Source organism: Anolis sagrei, chromosome 2 (genome assembly GCF_037176765.1).
Source record: "Anolis sagrei isolate rAnoSag1 chromosome 2, rAnoSag1.mat, whole genome shotgun sequence".
Taxonomy (NCBI): domain Eukaryota; kingdom Metazoa; phylum Chordata; class Lepidosauria; order Squamata; family Dactyloidae; genus Anolis; species Anolis sagrei.
Genome location: NC_090022.1, coordinates 278,956,339 through 278,974,816, shown reverse-complemented (window position 1 = coordinate 278,974,816; position 18,478 = coordinate 278,956,339). Strand labels below are relative to the sequence as shown.

At 37.6% G+C, this 18,478-nt stretch overlaps 1 protein-coding gene across 1 annotated transcript in view; it reads right to left on the bottom strand.

The window, feature by feature from the left end:
* The window catches only part of NUP155 (nucleoporin 155), a 39,592-nt gene that overhangs the window by 5,327 nt on the left and 15,787 nt on the right, over window positions 1-18,478 (bottom strand). Inside the window, exons 11-30 of the mRNA XM_060761406.2 lie at window positions 18,059-18,211; window positions 17,814-17,914; window positions 16,987-17,157; window positions 15,748-15,858; window positions 14,770-14,864; window positions 13,602-13,690; window positions 13,392-13,457; window positions 12,189-12,339; window positions 11,582-11,648; window positions 10,169-10,287; window positions 9,644-9,747; window positions 8,738-8,871; window positions 7,839-8,030; window positions 6,453-6,591; window positions 4,287-4,422; window positions 2,600-2,753; window positions 2,347-2,451; window positions 2,045-2,199; window positions 918-1,047; window positions 514-627 (exon numbers count right to left, since the gene is read on the bottom strand). Coding sequence (XP_060617389.2) covers window positions 514-627; window positions 918-1,047; window positions 2,045-2,199; window positions 2,347-2,451; window positions 2,600-2,753; window positions 4,287-4,422; window positions 6,453-6,591; window positions 7,839-8,030; window positions 8,738-8,871; window positions 9,644-9,747; window positions 10,169-10,287; window positions 11,582-11,648; window positions 12,189-12,339; window positions 13,392-13,457; window positions 13,602-13,690; window positions 14,770-14,864; window positions 15,748-15,858; window positions 16,987-17,157; window positions 17,814-17,914; window positions 18,059-18,211 — 2,486 coding nt within the window. The remainder of the gene's footprint in view (window positions 1-513; window positions 628-917; window positions 1,048-2,044; window positions 2,200-2,346; window positions 2,452-2,599; window positions 2,754-4,286; window positions 4,423-6,452; window positions 6,592-7,838; window positions 8,031-8,737; window positions 8,872-9,643; window positions 9,748-10,168; window positions 10,288-11,581; window positions 11,649-12,188; window positions 12,340-13,391; window positions 13,458-13,601; window positions 13,691-14,769; window positions 14,865-15,747; window positions 15,859-16,986; window positions 17,158-17,813; window positions 17,915-18,058; window positions 18,212-18,478) is intronic.

The following is an 18,478-nucleotide window of genomic DNA, read 5'->3' as shown; positions in this document are numbered from 1 at the left end:
TCTCAGTGTTAGTAGGTGCCAGTGTAAGAGAACACCTCAGTGTGAAAAAAGCCCCAGATTGAAAGCCATTGTTTGTGAAACTCCAGTGTGAAGGCTGCTGTGTGTAAAAAGCTATTGTGTGAAGCTCCTGTGTAACTAGGGTGTGAGAAGAGGCTCTGTGAGAACGAAGCTGTTGATCTGCATAAGAAGCCCAGTGGGGAAGCAAAGAAGGAAGTATAAAAAACTTTGTGTTATGGAAACCTTGTTTTTGTAAATAGTGTAATCATATATAGCCATTTGTTATACGGAAGAGCCTCCTATAGAAGAGATAACATTGATCTGTGTGTTCTTGTTCTTTTTATCACTTTGGGTAACTGGTGCTAGGTCAAGCTGCTAATAAGTTACTCTGCTGTACATTTATGAGGAGGGTCTTTTATTATTCAGTCCATTTGCTCCACATCAGAAACATGTACAGAACAGATGCTTAAAATAGGAACCCTGATTTATTTGAAACATGTTGTCATTTAAACTTACCTTGCTGATGTCCATCAACTCAGAATCCAGCTGAGAAATTGCATCTTGGACTGAAGAATGATGAGAACACTGATGGTGCAATGCTTCTTGTATTTGAAATTGTATTCTGGCAACCTCATTAAAAATAAAAAATAGTGAAAAATACAGTGAGCGCCGGCAAGCTAGAAACAGATCTATAACAAATATTAGACCTATTATATATATATAGGAAATAAAACATGATCTCTCAACAGGACAATTTGAAAAGCTGGGTTCCCATTTTCAACTCAAACATAAAGCCTAGCAACTGACTTTAAACTGAGACATTTTATTATGCACACAAGCATTTTTTAAAGCTCACAAATTACCGATCTCTAACCCATGATAACATTAATTCCATCAAAATTCACATTTTTTTTACTTACTTCCATTTTCTCTTCCAATTCATGTAAAAATTCCCCATCTGCAGCTATGGGTGATATGGCCGTGGAGCTCTTGGCACTCAAAATAGCACGAGCAATATATTCAAGGCGCTGCTGAAGTGAAATTTCAGTGCTGTTAAATTATAAAAGCAGCACGTGAATAATGAGAGAGCTTATATGAACAATGCTCACAAGAATGTTATCTGGTTTCAGTATAATTCTGTTATTCTGTTTGTAAATATCTGCGGTAACTCATTCCTTCTTTTAAACATGCTACCTTAACATCATATTTGCAGTGATTCCTATGACTGACTCATTGTACTTCAGTGGGCTTCTATCATAGCCAATTCCTCTATACCAGGCATGGGCAAACTTTGACCCTCCAGGTGTTTTGGACTTCAACTCCCACAATTCCTAACAGCTGGTAGGCTGTGAGAAATTGTGGGAGTTGAAGTCCAAAACACCTGGAGGGCCAGTTTGCCCATCCTGCTCTACACTCTCTAGAAACAGATGCTGACCAATGGATGTTTAATTTTTGTATGTGTCACATAATTTACATGATCTTATCTGTTTTAAATTGCACTATATTTTATAATTATTTGATTATATTTGCCATTTTTGGAGTTATATGTATTATGTTTTGTGTTTGCTTATTGTATTGTTATTGAGTATTTTTGTAACAGTGTCTGCATTTATGATTTATGTAAGGCGCTCTGAGTCCCTTCAGGGAGAGGGACCAGGATATAAATAAAACATTGTTGTTGATGTTGTTATCTGATGAATTCAAGTAACTTATCCAGTTCTCACTTTCAATGAATGACTCTTATGCAAACTTGCACTAAGTCTGACTCATTAGTTCCCAAAGAGCTCGCCAGGCAGATAGATATAATGTCTCAACAAGAATCCACAGCTTAATTTTTGTTGCCTTTTAGCAATGCACACCAGAAGCTTGTCAAATATTAAAGAAATCACAAGACCTGGTTGTTGGGCTTGTTCAACATCACATATTTGTAGTAGGCCTTACTTTTGACGACCGATTGTATCATAAAGATGCCTTTGGAAAAATTACAATATAAGGAACAATCTATTTGAACAGTAGAGGTGTTGGCCCATTAACAATCTGTTCTTACCTGTGCATGTCTGCTAGTTTTGCTAGCACTCTTGCAGCATTACTAAAATTTCTACTTTTTTCAAAAAACCTCCAGAGCAGATCCATATAGCGAACTTTGTTTTGATCAGTTTTGGCCATACGTGTCAGATATGGCTCCATAAAAGGGGAGTTTACCTGCAGAAGTCCAGGAAAAAAGACGATGAATTTTCAGTTTCCTATTGTTATATATCATATTATTTTTACTACAAGGAAAGCTTCCTAAATATGGAAAAAATGCCTTGAAAAGTATTCATTTATTTTAGGAAAAATAATTGATGTTACCTGTAGTAGTTTATCTGAGAGATCTGCTTGGATCAACCAGCCATAAAGGGCAATGCTAAAAAGTTCATCTGTGGAACGCTGGGCCAGTTTTAGCATTTGTTCAAACTAAAATTAAGACAGATAAGTTGGATGTTATTTTGACAGTATATGGCTGCACAGAAAATATATCCTCAGGACATATTATTAACTTCTACAGCTAGCTTTTCCACACAGAGTCAATGATACTTCAGTACATATTTTGACTATTTCTTACATGATGCCCTGCTTCTTCATTGCTCAACATATTGGGATCAGATGACAACACAGGAGGACCAGGCTTTTTTGGCACACTGGGAGACTGTGGTGCAGCTTTACTTTGATTGACAAGCTCCTGAAGGGTGTCTGTGATGCACTTGTAGCAGTTTACTCTGCAAAGAGATGCAAATAACAGGGATGTGACTCATAAGCAAAAACTTGCAATGTCCTCAACATGAAGTCTTTGTAATCTTATCATTACACTTCTCTTTTCACAGGCAGTTTTCCAGAAGATGGCAGAAGCTTTACATTAGGTGCCACTTCCAAAATATTGCCAGGGTTTTAGGAAGTATTGATTTTATTGTTATAATGTATGAATTGTTGTCAACTGTGAATTGATGTAATTTTGTGTATGATTGTTTTTATGATGCAGGCATCAATTTGTGCCTTTGCTTCTGTAAGCCGCCCTGAGTCCCCTTCGGGGTGAGAAGGGCGGGGTAAAAGAACCCCAAATAAATAAATAAAATAAATAAGTACGTAAACAGGTATCAGACTACAATTAACTTTAGAATGTGCACTGACACCAGCACAGAATTTCAGATGTACCTCAGGTAACAAAACAGAAATGCCCCTGAGCGAAGATTTTCTAAAATTTGGTAGCCATGGAAAGAACAGGGTTAGGCTTCAATACCACAAAAAAAAAAAAAGAAGAAGAAGAAGGAAGAGCACTTCAACATGTTTCACCTAACTTTTCATCTGGAACTACAAAATATGCAGATGTGAAATGAACTAAGAAAATCTCATCATCCTTATATAAGTATACAAAAAGCATTTTGAACTTTCTACAGATCGCTTCTTCTGAAAATGCACCCAGGAATGACTTTTTTTTCACCACTTTTCACATTATTTCAATTTTGGAGGCCACAATTAATGAATTTGTGTTTTCTTTTAGCATGCTAAGCATCATCTGTATGGCAGATTTACCCACTAATCTTTTTTCTATATTTTGCTGTTCACAAATACTCAGCAAGGCAGGCTCGTGCTGTTTATCTTGTTTGTTGTAGGATAATAATAATAATAATAATAATAAACAAAGTATGGCTCATCGATGTTGCAATCCCAGGTGACAGCAGAATTGATGAGAAACAACTGGAAAAGCTTTCACAATATCAGGATTAAAAGACAGAACCGCAAAAACTCTGGCACAAGCTAGTCAAGGTGGTCCTGTGGTGATCAGCAGACTGGGTGCAGTGCCTAAAGACCTTGGCCTGCACTTAAAAACAATCAGCGCTGACAAATTTACTGTCTGTTAGCTGCAAAAGACCACCTACTCGGATCTGCATGCATTATTCGCCGATACATCACACAGTCCTAGACACTTGGGAAGCATCCAGTGTGTGATCGAATACAAAAGCCAGCATAGTGATCTTGTTTGCTGTGTACTAATCTTGTTGTGTATCAAATAAATAAATAAATAAATAAGCAAGCTTTATGTATATCCCCCTCTTTCCAAGTAAATTCAGGAAGAGGAATTAAGGGAAGATTTGGGCAGCCATGAAAATAATTTGTAAATAGGAACTTCACTATCAGAGACTTTGGTTAACTGAGGTATATCAGTAATGTTAAGCATCCTTCCACAACTAAGGTAAATTATTGCCAACATGTCTCTACTTGGGAAAATGTCCAATTGCATCCAAAGAACTTGCCTTTCCTGAAAAGCTTGATATCCAGTAACATCCTCTTCTGGTTCCCCATTTTTGTAATAATGGAGTCCAAGGCCTTGGGGATCCTTCTTTTCTGCAGCAGTAAGAGCAAGTTCCACCACACCCTCATAGAAGCGCACTTGAGATGAAAAAGAAATGGGGAAAGTGCAGTAATTAGAGCATGCCCTGTACTACAAAATTGTTTTAAAAGATAAACATTCTAATAACAGGTTGAATATCCCTTATCTGAAAAGCTTGGAAACAGAAGTGTTCTGTATTTCAGATTGGAGGGGCAGGTTGGAATACTTGCATACACATAATGAAGTCTCTGAAGCGGAGGCCCTTGCCTAAGCACATTCACTGATGTTTCATATATACTTTCTACACATGGCCTGAAGGTAATTGGATACACAATATTTTTAATAATTCTGTATACAAAACAAGATATGTAATAAAGTGAGCCACCTGAAAAGAAAGGGGTTACTATCTCAGCCATCCATGTGAATGATTCTGGAATATTTTGGATTTGGTATTAGCTATCAATATCATTTTCTAAACTGGATAATCATGTAACTGTTTCTGATCTAGAAGCACACTGATATAAGAACTTTATGTAAGACATTCAATAGCTAAATCAGCTGTGAATTTAAGAGACAACTAACCAAAGACCTATTTCTTTTGGCAGGAATATTTGCAGGAACAGTTTTTATGTTGTGATTCAGCGTGGGAGTAACGTAACTACTACTGTGAGAAGGGGTAAGAGGTCTACTCGGGAGGAAGAGGAGCAGCAGAGTAAGTATATTAGGGATATCTTGCTGGCTCCTTCTGATTCGGAGGACTTCGAGGGTTTCAATGAAAGTGAGATGGAGGTGGGAGAGGAAAACAGGGGAAGAAAGCGGGTTACTCGCGATCCCAATTCAGATGAAGAGCTACAAAGGAAACGTTTAAGGGACATTTGCACACAACCCACTTCTAGTGAGGATTTTGAAGGGTTTAATAGTGACTGACAAGAAGGGAGCTCTTGGCAGGACCTGGGACTCGATCAACGCTGGCAGCGCTGGAGGGAGAATCAGCAGGCAGCTGTGGGAGAGGAAGCAGCTGACAGCAGTAACGAAGAAGGGAGTTGCTCCAGTAATGAGTTATGATATTTAAGTTGGGAGGTTTTGCCTTAGTACTCTGCAGGAAGCAAAGTGTCTTTATCAGACATAAATCTTTGTTGCTGCCAACTCTCCTGTTTAGGTCCTGGGTCTGTAGCGTTCTTGTTTGATTCCAGCTTTCCTTTGTTCCTGTGATTCCTGTATTTACATTCTTCAACGGCTTGACTTCGGAACGGTTTGATCTACAAGATTGTTTTTTGGACTGTGTTACTATTACTCTGTGTTTTGACCTTGCACCATTTTGGGACTTCGATTTTTGGACATCTCCTATTACTACTGTGAACTGTGCCAAGTTTTAAGCGGTTTGCTTAATCTTTTGTTTAACCCGCATTTAGAAGATATAATCCGGGTTATATTTTTGTTTGCTGTATTGCTTCATTTTTGGTGCCAATTTACTACTGAACTTTACTGCACTGAAGTTAAGTGCTGTATACTACTCTTTTGTGTAATAAACCTATTTTTGTACCTTCAACCTTGTGTTTGGCTGTATTTTGGGCGTCTGGATCGTGACATTTTAACTATGCATTTTAAATCATACTGTGTATATTAATACGCATTTTATTTATGTACTTACTTAGTACATTTATATGCCGCTTTTTCCCCCCTGAGGGAACTCAAAGCAGTTTCCAACATTATAAAGGCAAAATTGAATGCAGTACATACACGTGAAAACCAAAACATAATCACTAGATAATAACGTATAACTATAAATAAAAACCTAACTAAATTAAAACATAAAATAACATTTAGACAAAAAACATAAACATTAAACATTGATAATACCGTAACATTTATATCAAAAACCCACCTGTAATCAACATTATTTTATAGAAATGTGTTTTAATATATGCATTTTACTGTATGTTTTTATGATGGAGTTTTTTTACCTATGTTGTGCCCATCTTGAGCCGCAAGGGGAGGCAGGTAAGATATTATTATTATTATTATTATTATTATTATTATTATTATTATTATTATTATTAAGCATTATAAGTAAGCATTACTAGCTTACCTTGTCTATACTGTGCACAGACATTTGCAAGATCCACCTGTGTGCTAATCTTCTGATAGTCTCTCAATGACTCTTTAAGCATATTTTCTTTTTCAGATTTGTTTTGAACTTGTCGGGACCTCTGTAGTAATTCATTTGCCTAGGTAGATATAACCAGAGATTAAAGTCACAATTCTTCATCTACGCTAGAAGCATTTCAGAGTTCAGTCACTGCAAACGGAGTGGAAATGTGCTGCCAATATGACTTATTTAAAGAAATAGAAGGCAATGGCTTTGTCACATGAGGCATCTTTAATTCAATTTACCTACAAGTTTTGCAGAAGTGTATTTCTGTGCATAAAAGTAGTTTTGTTATTGAGACGCACGCTATTTGAAAAAGATGGTCTAACTAATTACTAAATAAGTTAGTCCAGTGAATAAATTAGTTAGAGTCTCCTTGTGGAGAGAAAAAGCAGGCGATAAAGTAAACATAAGAAGAAGAATATGAAGAACCTAAGTAAACAATTTATACTTTTGTTTTTAAGACACACTGAGAGATCCTATATATGTACCTACTCAGAATTGTGAAAACAACTGCAAGCTAATTTAAATATCTTACTTCTTAGGAGAATAAATATGATAGCAAATATTAAAGAGACACTTTTTGCAAGCATGCAAAAAGTACTTTCTCTATATCCACACATGATGCTAAATAATGGCCTGACATGATCCAGTTGAACAGTAAGGAGCCACAACAAACCTCGCTTCCCCTGCTGCCCAGTGCAGTGAAGAGGAAGAATCCAAGAGCATTTATTTTCACTTTGCATGAATCTCAGCTTACCATCCCATCAGATTCTGACTATTAGTTTGAAATAACAGAGCTTTAAAACATAAAGCCTGAACACAGCGATGATGTGAGAATTAAAAGATTTTCATTTTTTTACTTCACAGCAGCGATTCAAACAAATAAACCCACCCTTCTTTCTACTCACATTACTTATACCACATGGAGCTGCGGTGGCGCAATGGGTTAAACCCTTGTGCCAGCTGAACTGCTGACCTGAAGGTTTGTTGTGGCTCCTTACTGTTCAACTGTATCATGACAGGCAATTATTTAGCATCATGTGTGGATATATAGAAAGTACTGTATTAATGATGCATGCTTGCAAAAAGTGCTGACCTGAAGGTTAGTGGTTCGACTCTGCGAGACAGGATGAGCTCCTGTCTGTCAGCTCCAGCTTCCCATGCGGAGACATGGGAGAAGCCTCCCACAGGATGGTAACACATCCGAGCATTCCCTGGGCAGTGTCTCTACAGACGGCCAATTTTTTCACACCAGAGGTGCAGTTTCTCAAGTCACTTCAGATACAATTAAAAAAACAAAACAAAACTTATACTAAACCATACCTTTGAGCAGATAGCATCATCATTGCTGTACAGTAGAGGACAGATGTCTTGCAAATGTGAACTGATGCCATCGACAGCAGCATGGTCTTTGATGTAACAGTTGATAAGTGATGCTATGAGAGCCCCAGTGAGCTCTTTGTCTCTAATTACTAAGTCTCTGAATGTAGTGACCTTCAGGCGTTCTTGAAGCTCCTAAATAAATAAGCGCATGTAGAATGTTTACTGTAGTGTACTTTCAGACTCTTGCTGTATTCACAGTGAAGAATCAACAAAGGCCACAATGTAGATTATAGTCTGTGTATATACTCATACATGAGTTTATATTTTTATTGGTCAAAAATTGACCAAAAAACCTGAGTCATCCTATCTACACATCAATGTAAATACTGTGACTTAATAGTTATTGAAAAAGGAATTGTCCCCTTTTCTGACTAAAGTGGCATAAGGTAAGAGCTTAGTCCATCTCAGGAAAACCTAAAAGACATACCAACCCCTCTACTCCTTCCACTGGTCTTGTTGAATTCCTGGGCAGGAAAAGGAGTCAGCACTGGCAGCCCAGGCTATCGGCTGCTCCTTGACTTAAACATGAGGTTGACTTATACATAAGTGTATACAGCAACAGTCTTGAAACATACACACATTTTTAAAAAAGTAAAGATAACAGAAGAACACTTTACATGCAACCCCTCTCCCCTTACCTTTGTGTTAAATCTCATTTCAGCTAACTTATAGAGGAACATAAGCACTGGCATATAAAATTACTAGTACTTTGCAAGTTATGGTTTGACATTTTGATGTTTCTCCAAGTCTACAAACTGCTACTCAAATTTCCACAATATTATTAACATCTACAAATCCATGTCCTTATGGTAAGAAAGTAGGAGTGACTGGAGACATACCTTCTGAAGCTCACCCACAACAATATTAAACTGATGCTCACAAAGAAGCTTCCACAAAGCCAAGGCCTGGCAGGTTTTCCGAACAAGCTGCTGGATGCCCTGAAGGGAGGCCTTCTCTGATAACTGTGCCTCTGCTGCAAAATGGAAACACATACGACTTAATGGCAACTGTGCCATATGGTCTTCATTTGGCATCCTTGAGGTTTTTGAGTTTCAGGTCTTCCTGCTCCCATCATTTCAAAGAAAGGATTAAAAAAAGGACTGGGTTGGCTGGCAGAATCTATAAGTGAATGTAGTTCCAGCCCTCTCTTGTCACCAGTCAAACATCGCCATATTTAAGCGATTCCTCATACAATAATGTCCGAGAGGAAGAAGCCTCTTGCTCCTTTCCAGAGGCATTCCACAAGGGTCATGTAATTCAAATGGAAATGGGTATGAACACTGGCACACACAAATCTCCAAAAGTACATAAAACTTTTTTTTCTATCTAATGTGCATGCTATGATTTTGTATATCCCAAAATCCTGTTTGGAGGATACTCCAGGATTCAAAGTATTCCCCCAGGCAGCAATCAGCCAGGCTTTGAAGCTGCAATGCCATTAAATGCTAATCAAGGTGACCAATTGTAATATTCACACTTGCTTCAAGCAGACAAGAGTACTTTCTCCCATCCTGGATATTCCACAAATATATAAATCTCACTTGCCTAGTTTCCAACAGACCTCACAGTCTCTGAGGATGCCTGCCATAGATGAGGGCAAAATTTCAGGAGAGAATGCTTCTAGAAAATGGCCGTACAGCCTGGAAAACTCACAGCAACCCCACATGCAAAATTAATTCACAGATTGTATGAGATTTTACGACAAAAATATATTATGACAATTTTTAGAAGATTATCTTCTTTACCATGAAACTTCCTCTGGATCTCTAGCTGCATTTGCTGAGAAATTCCACCATCAGACCGCATGAGTCCACGTAATCGTTGCTGCAGGTTAGCTGGAGTGGCAAAGCTTGTCAAGAAAATGAAAATGAAAATGAAAATAAATAAATTAGAAGTACAATAGAATATTATACATAGGTTTCAGGTGACCACATGTAAATGCAAATTCACAAAAAAAGAAGGTACTGGCCTAAATTAACGTCAGTCAAAAATAGACCAGTGTAATAACAGCATGCAAGTTTAATACTAATATTTAATACAGTTTAGCATCGTTTTATCAACTAATACAGACAATAAAAGTTGCTGTGTTAAGCATCGATTTAGTTGTGACATATCAAAATGTTAAAAATATACTTTGGAACATAAAAACCCAGCCATAAGTATTAGAGGAACAAGTTTTCTTCTTCAACAGAAAGAACAAACCAAACATTACATGTAAAACTGAAATGTCAATGACTTCTTGTTTGAGTCCCGTAGCAAAAAAACCTTACCTTGGATTTACAATGGAGCCTACTGTAGCAAACTGTGAATTTCTGTCCAAAAAGTCCTGTAGACCTTTTAATTCTTGTAGCACAACTTCCAACACTTGCGATGGGACACTACTTTCAATCTAGAGCAGAAAGAGGTTAAATGATACAAACATATCTTAATGTGGTTTATTGTGAATTTTCTAGTCTATATGGCTATGTTCCAGAAGCCCTTATCTGTGGCAGCCATCCTCAGAGGTTGCCTCATCCCCAAACAACAGGGGAATTCCTGACATGAAACAATCAGGGCCAGCTAACACCTCCCAACAAAAGATTCCCCAAGCAGGAATCACCCAGGCTTTGAAGCTGCAAGGCCATTCAATTCTAATCAGGGTGGCCAATTGCAACATTCACACTTGCCTCAAGCAGTCAAGAGTTCTCCCACCCTGGACATTCCATAAACCTCACTTGCCTAGTTTCCAACAAACCTCACAACCTCTGAGGATGTGTGCGAAATGTCAGGAGGATATGCTTGTGAAACATGGCCATACACCCAGAAAACTCACAGCAACCCAGTGATTCTAGTCATGAAAACTTTCAGCAACATGTATCTTAATGTTTTATCAATCTTAATTGAAAGAAATGTGACACAGTAAAGTGTGTTAATATAAAAACTCTTTGTTAATAGATTCATGAGCCATACACAAAGTGGCTCCATATTTACATTTACACGACAATGAACAACTGCATTTTTAATCTGCAAAATCTCCAGAATCAAAAAGTAAAATTTATCCTGGATTGTTCTACTTCAAACAGTAAATACAAGAGAGCAACTTTAGTGGATCACGCCAAAGGCCTATCTAAAATGAACATCAATGAAAAGTTCACAACAGGACAAGAGTGTAACAGCATCTACCCCTCTCATGTACTTCAGATATTTAAAGACATAGTATTTCCAAACATTGGAGGATATATCCATCATGACTACTAGGCATATTTGAATACTGTAATCCAACCAACTCTGATTTCTTACACAGAAAATGATATATGAAATTGCGAATTGTATTTGAATTAGCATAAAATGATGCAGATTCAATATTGGATCAAACAAATTTGGGACAGAGTTAAAGTTCCACAGAAAAGAGATGTCTTCGGAAAGATTCCTTGACTGAAAAAGTCTGGGAACAGCTGCTCTAAACAAATACATAAACAAGAGAGAGGAGAGCCTAGATGGAGTCACATGCTTTGGTCTCCAATCCCACCTGACACCAACTTGTGAACCTCCATAGATTGTTTCCAATGGAAAGCTGCCCTCAATAGAAAACTCCTTTCTACCTTTCTTATAAAGACATTAACATTAGTATAAAAATTAATTTGATACAAAAAAAACAAACCATGAAATTTTAAAAATAGGCATTAACACCCATCAGCACTTACAGCAACAATTTGTCGATTGCCAGTTTTGAAAATCCTCTCCACAACGATACTGCCATCCCAAATGTTTCTGAAATGCAGGAAAAAAGGGACTTTAACAACAATTCACTGTGCATATTTTTACTACATTGTGATCCAGAGGCTATTTATACAATTTCAAAGGAGCTAAAGCTTCAGTTTATTACACAATGTATTGATATTTATATCTAAGATTTGCTTTGGTTCTACAGATGTAGATACTGTATATACTTGAGTATATGATGAGTTTTTCAGCCCTTTTTAAGGCTGAAAAAGCCCTCCTCAGCTTATACTCGAGTCAAGGTTATCAGTGCCACAAATAACCCAAGAACAGGACAAAAAACCAAGGACCCTTCCACATAGCCATATAACCCAGAATATCAAGGCAGTAAATCCCACAATATCTGCTTTGAACTGGGTTGTTTGAGTCCACACTGCAATATATTCCAGTTGAAAGCAGATAATGTGGGGTTTTATTCAGCTGTGTGGAAAGGCCTCAAGAAACCATGAAAAAAAACTTGGATGGGGATCTGTGTAAATCATTGGATTTAAACAAGATATGCAATCTCATGCCCAATAAAAAAGAACTTACCCTATAATTCTAGAGAAATAAATGCATATTCCATTGTGCTTTCCAGAATATACTGTCTCAGGGTACATTGTGCCACTAACTGAAGCCCCAGGCTGAGATAACTGACCACTGGAAGTATATACTGGAGTAGACATTGCAGGAGGCTGTAAACCTGAAACATCAATATAAGTTTCTAAAAATCAAAATAATGTCAAATATTTAGAATATTAAGTATTTTATTTATTTATTTATCATATTTATATCCTGCCTTTCTTACCCCGTAGGGGACTCAAGGCGGCTTACATATAAAGGCAGCAATTCGATTCAATATGAACATATATAGTAAAATAAACATATACATTAAAACAGTCATCAAAAATATATCAAACCTTAAAATCACTTGTTTTAATAGTTAAAACATGACTGCTAGGTGTAAATACAGTGTCCCAATTTATTTTTCATGTCAGAAGCGACTTTAGAAACTGCAAGTTGCTTTTGATATGAGAAAATTTGCCATCTGCAGGGGACGTTCGGCTGTTCTACCATCCTGGAGGAGGTCTCTCTCATGGCCCCGCATGGGAAGCTGGAACTGACAGATGGGAGCTCACCCTGTCTCGTGGATTCAAACCACCAACCTTCAGGCCAGTTGTTCAGCCGGCACAAGGGTTTAACCCATTGCACCACCGCAGCTCCTTATTGTCCCAAAAATGTATATACCCATAACAGCTTATAATGATGAAAAATGCATTTTCAAGCAATATATATTCCCTTAACAAAATTAAAGATTTCAATACTCCAAAAGTGATGTGAAATTGTAAGAGAAACTTTGAGGTTTGCAACTTTGTGCTTCGACAATGCAAACAGTGCACTGTTGCTCAAGGATGACCATTTCAAAACCTTACATAAAGTTATAATTTTAGATGGAATTTTTAACTCTAAAATCCTTATTATAACATTTATACTTCAATATTAATGTATTTACTTAGCCTTCAAAAATTATCACAGCTATTATCTCTTAAAGGGTATATGCACTTTTGAGGAGAGCACTCTGTATATAAATTACTGGAAGTTGCATAGCTTTGCCCAGGTTGATGCTGATGATTTAGCATATTATCAGAATAAAAACATTACGCCAGTGTATTTCTGCAACAGGAGTCCAGGTTCTGTGATCAAGCACGTAGGTTTGAGTAGTCTAACACAGTCAAACAGACTAGAAAAAAATACCTTGTGATGATGGTGTTGCCAAAAAGCTGGGATTATGGTATGGACTACTAGGAGGAAAAGGCGAACCTAATGGGAAAAGAGTAATATTTATTACAAAGGACTTTTTATCTATCTGGGCATATAAAGACATAAAACTGAACATTATTCTCCCTACAAAGGAAAGGGTAAAACATATGAAAAACAGTTTGTCACAATGAATTCACTACTTACCAGGTAGAAAAGGAGAACCCATTAGAGATCCTATATTAGTTGGAGAAGTTGAAACAGATGGAAATCGCATCTGTGCTTCACCACCATATCTGAAATTTACCAATTTAAAAACATATTAATGTAATCAATTTTCAATTTGTTTTTAAACAGGTTGAGACAAGTATGTAACCTTTCTTTGGCTGGTTGAACAATAAAGCTTGTCTTTTCATTAAAGAAATGAATACTGACTGCACGCGAAAGGAATAAAGTGTGGTTTATCATCACAAGAACAAGCCTCATACTCTCGAACTCCCACTATTGCATGCCCATGAGCTCAGAAATCTTTCCCACTGAGTTAGCTTAACTATTTTGTTTGCCATTACTTCAAAAGACTAAACTGGGATCAATTTTAAGTATGGTTTACATAAACAAGCCGTCTTTATAAACAACACACTGATTTAGCTTGTTTTGGTATACCACAATTAAGGTAAACCAAATTGGGTCATAATTTGCCTAAGGCAGGACAAAAGGACAAACTCTGCTAAGTCAAAAAAGGAAGAAAAATGTCAACTCTGTTCCTAGCAGCAACAAGATTAGTAGATAAATTGACAAGTTTGTTTCTGTAATGTCTTTTTTTGTGTTAGGAGCGACTTGAGAAACCGCAAGTTGCTTCTGGTGCGAGAGAATTGGCTGTCTGCAAAGATGTTGCCCAGGGGACACTCAAATGTTTTACCATTCCGTGGGAAGATTGTCTCATGTCCCCGCACAGGAAGCTGGGGCTGACAGACAGGAGCTCACCCTGCTCCCTGGATTCAAACCACAGTCCTGCTGGCACAAGGGTTTAACACATTGTTCCACCAGGGGCTCAATTGTTTCTATAATTATAAATGGGCCTTTATTATTATAGTTTGAAAAGGATATTGTGTGCCTCCCAGTTAAATAATCTATACATGTATGGTTTGCCCTGTCCCTTAGAAGTCAAACTAGAGGCATGATAGATGCATATTGGACAAATAAAATGAATACTATTACCAAGGCAAGAATCACCTATTCTATGATCAAGTTTTGCAAAGTTGATTTTATCCATTTATATGCTCCAACCAGAGTTGAACACAATCTAGGCGGGGCTGGAAAGCAACAGAAGTTAAAATATCATTTCCAGATGCAATTCAGGTATGAACCATTTTACCTGAAAAATGCTCGGGTAGCCCAGCTTGACACTTCTCTGTCACATGCAGCAGAAGAGCAAGCAAGAATTAAGCAAGTGGCACAGGCCTGCTCTACCTGAAACAATAAATCAATAAAAACACCATAAAATGACCACTCTAGCTTTAGATATTTCCAAAGAACATTCCAGAAAATCAAAAGCAATCTGAAGGAGTAATCCATCTAGACCAGTGGTTCTCAACCTGGGGTCCCCAGATGTTTTTGGCCTACAACTCCCAGAAATCCCAGCCAGTTTACCAGCTGTTAGGATTTCTGGGAGTTGAAGGCCAAAAACATTTGGGGACCCCAGGTTGAGAACCACTGGTCTAGAAGTAAACATATCTGGTCACAGTAATACCTGCAACACCCAGGTATATGATGAGGTGGTTTGACCAGAAGCATTTTTTTTCATTCAGTGACTGTTATCCACACATCTAGAGAGTTTTATGTTACTCCATTAGAACTGTGAACTAGCAGCATTTTCCCATATCATCCCTTGCCGAGTACCCAAAAATGACATCTTGGAGATCTGGGAAACCTCTGGAGCAGGTTTTTATGGTGCATGGAGGGGTTGCAGGATGGTAGAATTATTCCAGCTCTACTGGAGGTAGTGAGATACTGATTAAATATTCTAGAACATCCTAGCCTAAAAGGGCCAATTGAAATTATTTAAAAGCTTGGACTTCAGGTTGACCTACAACAAATAATTTTTTGCATGTATATGATGTGCCCTGAGACAGTGCACTGAAGAAACATGTATTCCAATCCACATAGTAAAACAGGAACATACAGGGCTCATCTTGCAAGACAACAGATTGCAACTATGGTTGGTTACATTGCCATCTAAACTGGCCTATGACATGAATGGCAAATACTGACAACACATAAAGGAAGTCTTCATGAACAAATAACAAAGCATAATTATCTCTTATCTATTTTAGAGCAAATTGAACATTCTCACCGAGTGCAGTTTGAAAAATCTTTCAATATCTTCTCCATCACTTCCTGCATTACATACAAAAAGATGTCGCAGCTGATCTACTGGTCTGAGTTTATGGAACATGAAACTCCCCTATAAGGAGGAAAGGCATCAAAAATTACATTTCTTGCAACTTCTTGTAAAGTTTTCACAACCTTCCTTTAAAACAAATATTTACCAAAAATGGAAAACTAAGCATGAAAAAGCATAACTGTCCAAACTGTCCAGGAAGTCCGCAGGTAGGTTTTGAACCTCAGCTGTGGCAATTTCATCAGCTATTGTTCAAATGTACAAGCCCTTTAAATGAAAGGCACAAATATTTTCCTAAAAATGACTCTAAATAAAGAAAATGGAATAGAATCATCAAAAGGTTACAAAAACATACATGCCAATGTAATAAATTATTAATGCAGATGCGTTTGTATTGTGAATCACTTCTTTTCAATGGATTTATTTATTTATTTACAGTATTTATATTCCACCCTTCTCACCCTGCAGGGGACTTAGGGTGGATTACAATGTATACATACATGGCAAACATTCAATGCCATAGACACACAACATATATAGACAGACAGAGGCTATTTAACATTCCAGCTTCTGGCCACTAGGGGAGCTGTCACTTCACCGTCCATTTGTGACACTGATAAAGTACTTTCCTGATTCTTTGCATACTTCCTGGAGATTTTTATGGCCTCGTAAATCAGTTAAATTAGTCTCTCCATATAAGTGGTACCTAAATTTCCTACTTGACAGATGCAACTGTCTTTGGGCTGCAAAGGTCAACAACAAGCTACACAATTTTGGTTGGGAGCTCACTCCGACCCGGGCTGACTTCAAACTCATGACCTTTTGGTCAGTAGTGATCTTAATGCAGTTGACTCCCAGCCAGCTGTGCCACAGTCTTGGTGGATTCATAAAAGTTAATGGCAATATTCAAGAATGGCTTAAGACTGTGGACCTATGCATATGGATGAAGCAGAAAATAGTGAATGAAATTTAGGAGGCTCTCACAATGTAACTTCAGTTATTACATTTGACATGCCTTCTTCACTGTCTAGCCTTGTGTTTTATATACCAATTAAGTTTATTCAGAAGTAAGCCCCACTAATTCCAAATTTCCAGCATCTCCAGGGACAACGTACTAGTGGTTCAATGGGATTCACTGCCACAGAATCAGACAAAGGACTACCTCCTCACAGTAACATTTGTACTACACACCTGTGCTGAAAGGAGGACAAATTTCTTTGGCGGTACCATATGTTGCTGCACAACTACAGGGTAGTCTGTTACTGGAATCAGATCTTTATTCAGTGGTGTTACAATCTTCTGAGTTTTCAGTACATCAATTTCAGAAAGAGCCCAGGAATGCCCATCAACTGGTGTCTTCATCTGAAATAAAAATACTAAATGTCAGCATTTATTCAAGGACCTAAAGCCCACACTATGTTAAAATAATGCCAATACACTCTTGCTAGCTGCTTGCACCTCTACCTTCCATTCTCTGTGCAGTCCTTTTATAATATACATGGGTCTATACTACATGTCTACATGTCAGCATTTATTTAAGGACCTAAAGCCCACACTATGCTAAAATAATGCCAAAACACTCTTGCTAGCTGCCTTCCATTCTCTGTGCAGTCCTTTTATAATATACATGGTTCTATAAATCTAGTTAACAGTTGCATTAAAAAAGATCAGCATCAAAATGTGTACTGCTATTTAAAAAGGCTAAAAACTAGACACGACTTGTGTTATGGCTATGGTTTTCCTTGCAACATGAAAGGAACAGGCACTAAAACAAGGTGGAATATAGAAGCTTTGCCTATAGGAAATCCCAGCTTCAATTCCCTGGCATCTCCAGGTATGGTTCATTTATGCTTGAACGCTTTGAAACCTTTCACTGTCAGTCACTGTTGACAAAATTGGATATTGGCGTCAAGGGACTGACTCAGAGAAAGTTAGCTTTCTATGTTTAAGTAGAGGATGACTGAAGACCACCCATGATTTCTGCTTTCAATACCACATACCAACATTTAAATAATTACCTGTGTTTCCATCAATGGCTTTTGGAAAGGGAACGAATCATGATTAATACACCACAAGATGTAATTGTCCTCACTTTCTGAAGCTGCCATTAGCAGAATACCTGAAAAGGGAATAATGTTGTATCAAATTGTGAAAACTCCAAATCATACAATCAAACTCGTTACTCTCTGTTGAGAAGGATAGTGAAATAATCATGGCCATGGGAGCCTTAAACAAACAACAAAAATATTGTTGTATGAATTACCTTTTGTATAAAGGGCTCGATGCACTTTTGATGGCTTTTCAACATTAGAAACAGCAGAAAATCCTGGGGGTAGGCGGACATGAATCAACATCAAAGATGATGGACGAGCAGAAGCCTGCTTAAATGAGCATACACTGAAATACATCCGCACACCTATGGGGAAAAACATTGAGATTGCCTGCTAAAGTATGAGCATATTTGATAGAAAGCCTTTAAAAAGAATATTCTATGCCAGAAATATTTAAAATGAACTAGGTATTTTTAATTACAAAAATGTGAATCAAGCACTGAAAGGGTTAAATGGATGCAATGACTCAGCAAAAGATGCTGTGTTTGTAGTCTTAGTAGGCCTCAGTGTTAGTTTGCCTCAGTGTGAGAGAGGTGTCAGTCTGAGAGAGCTGTCAGAGTGAGAGAGGCCTC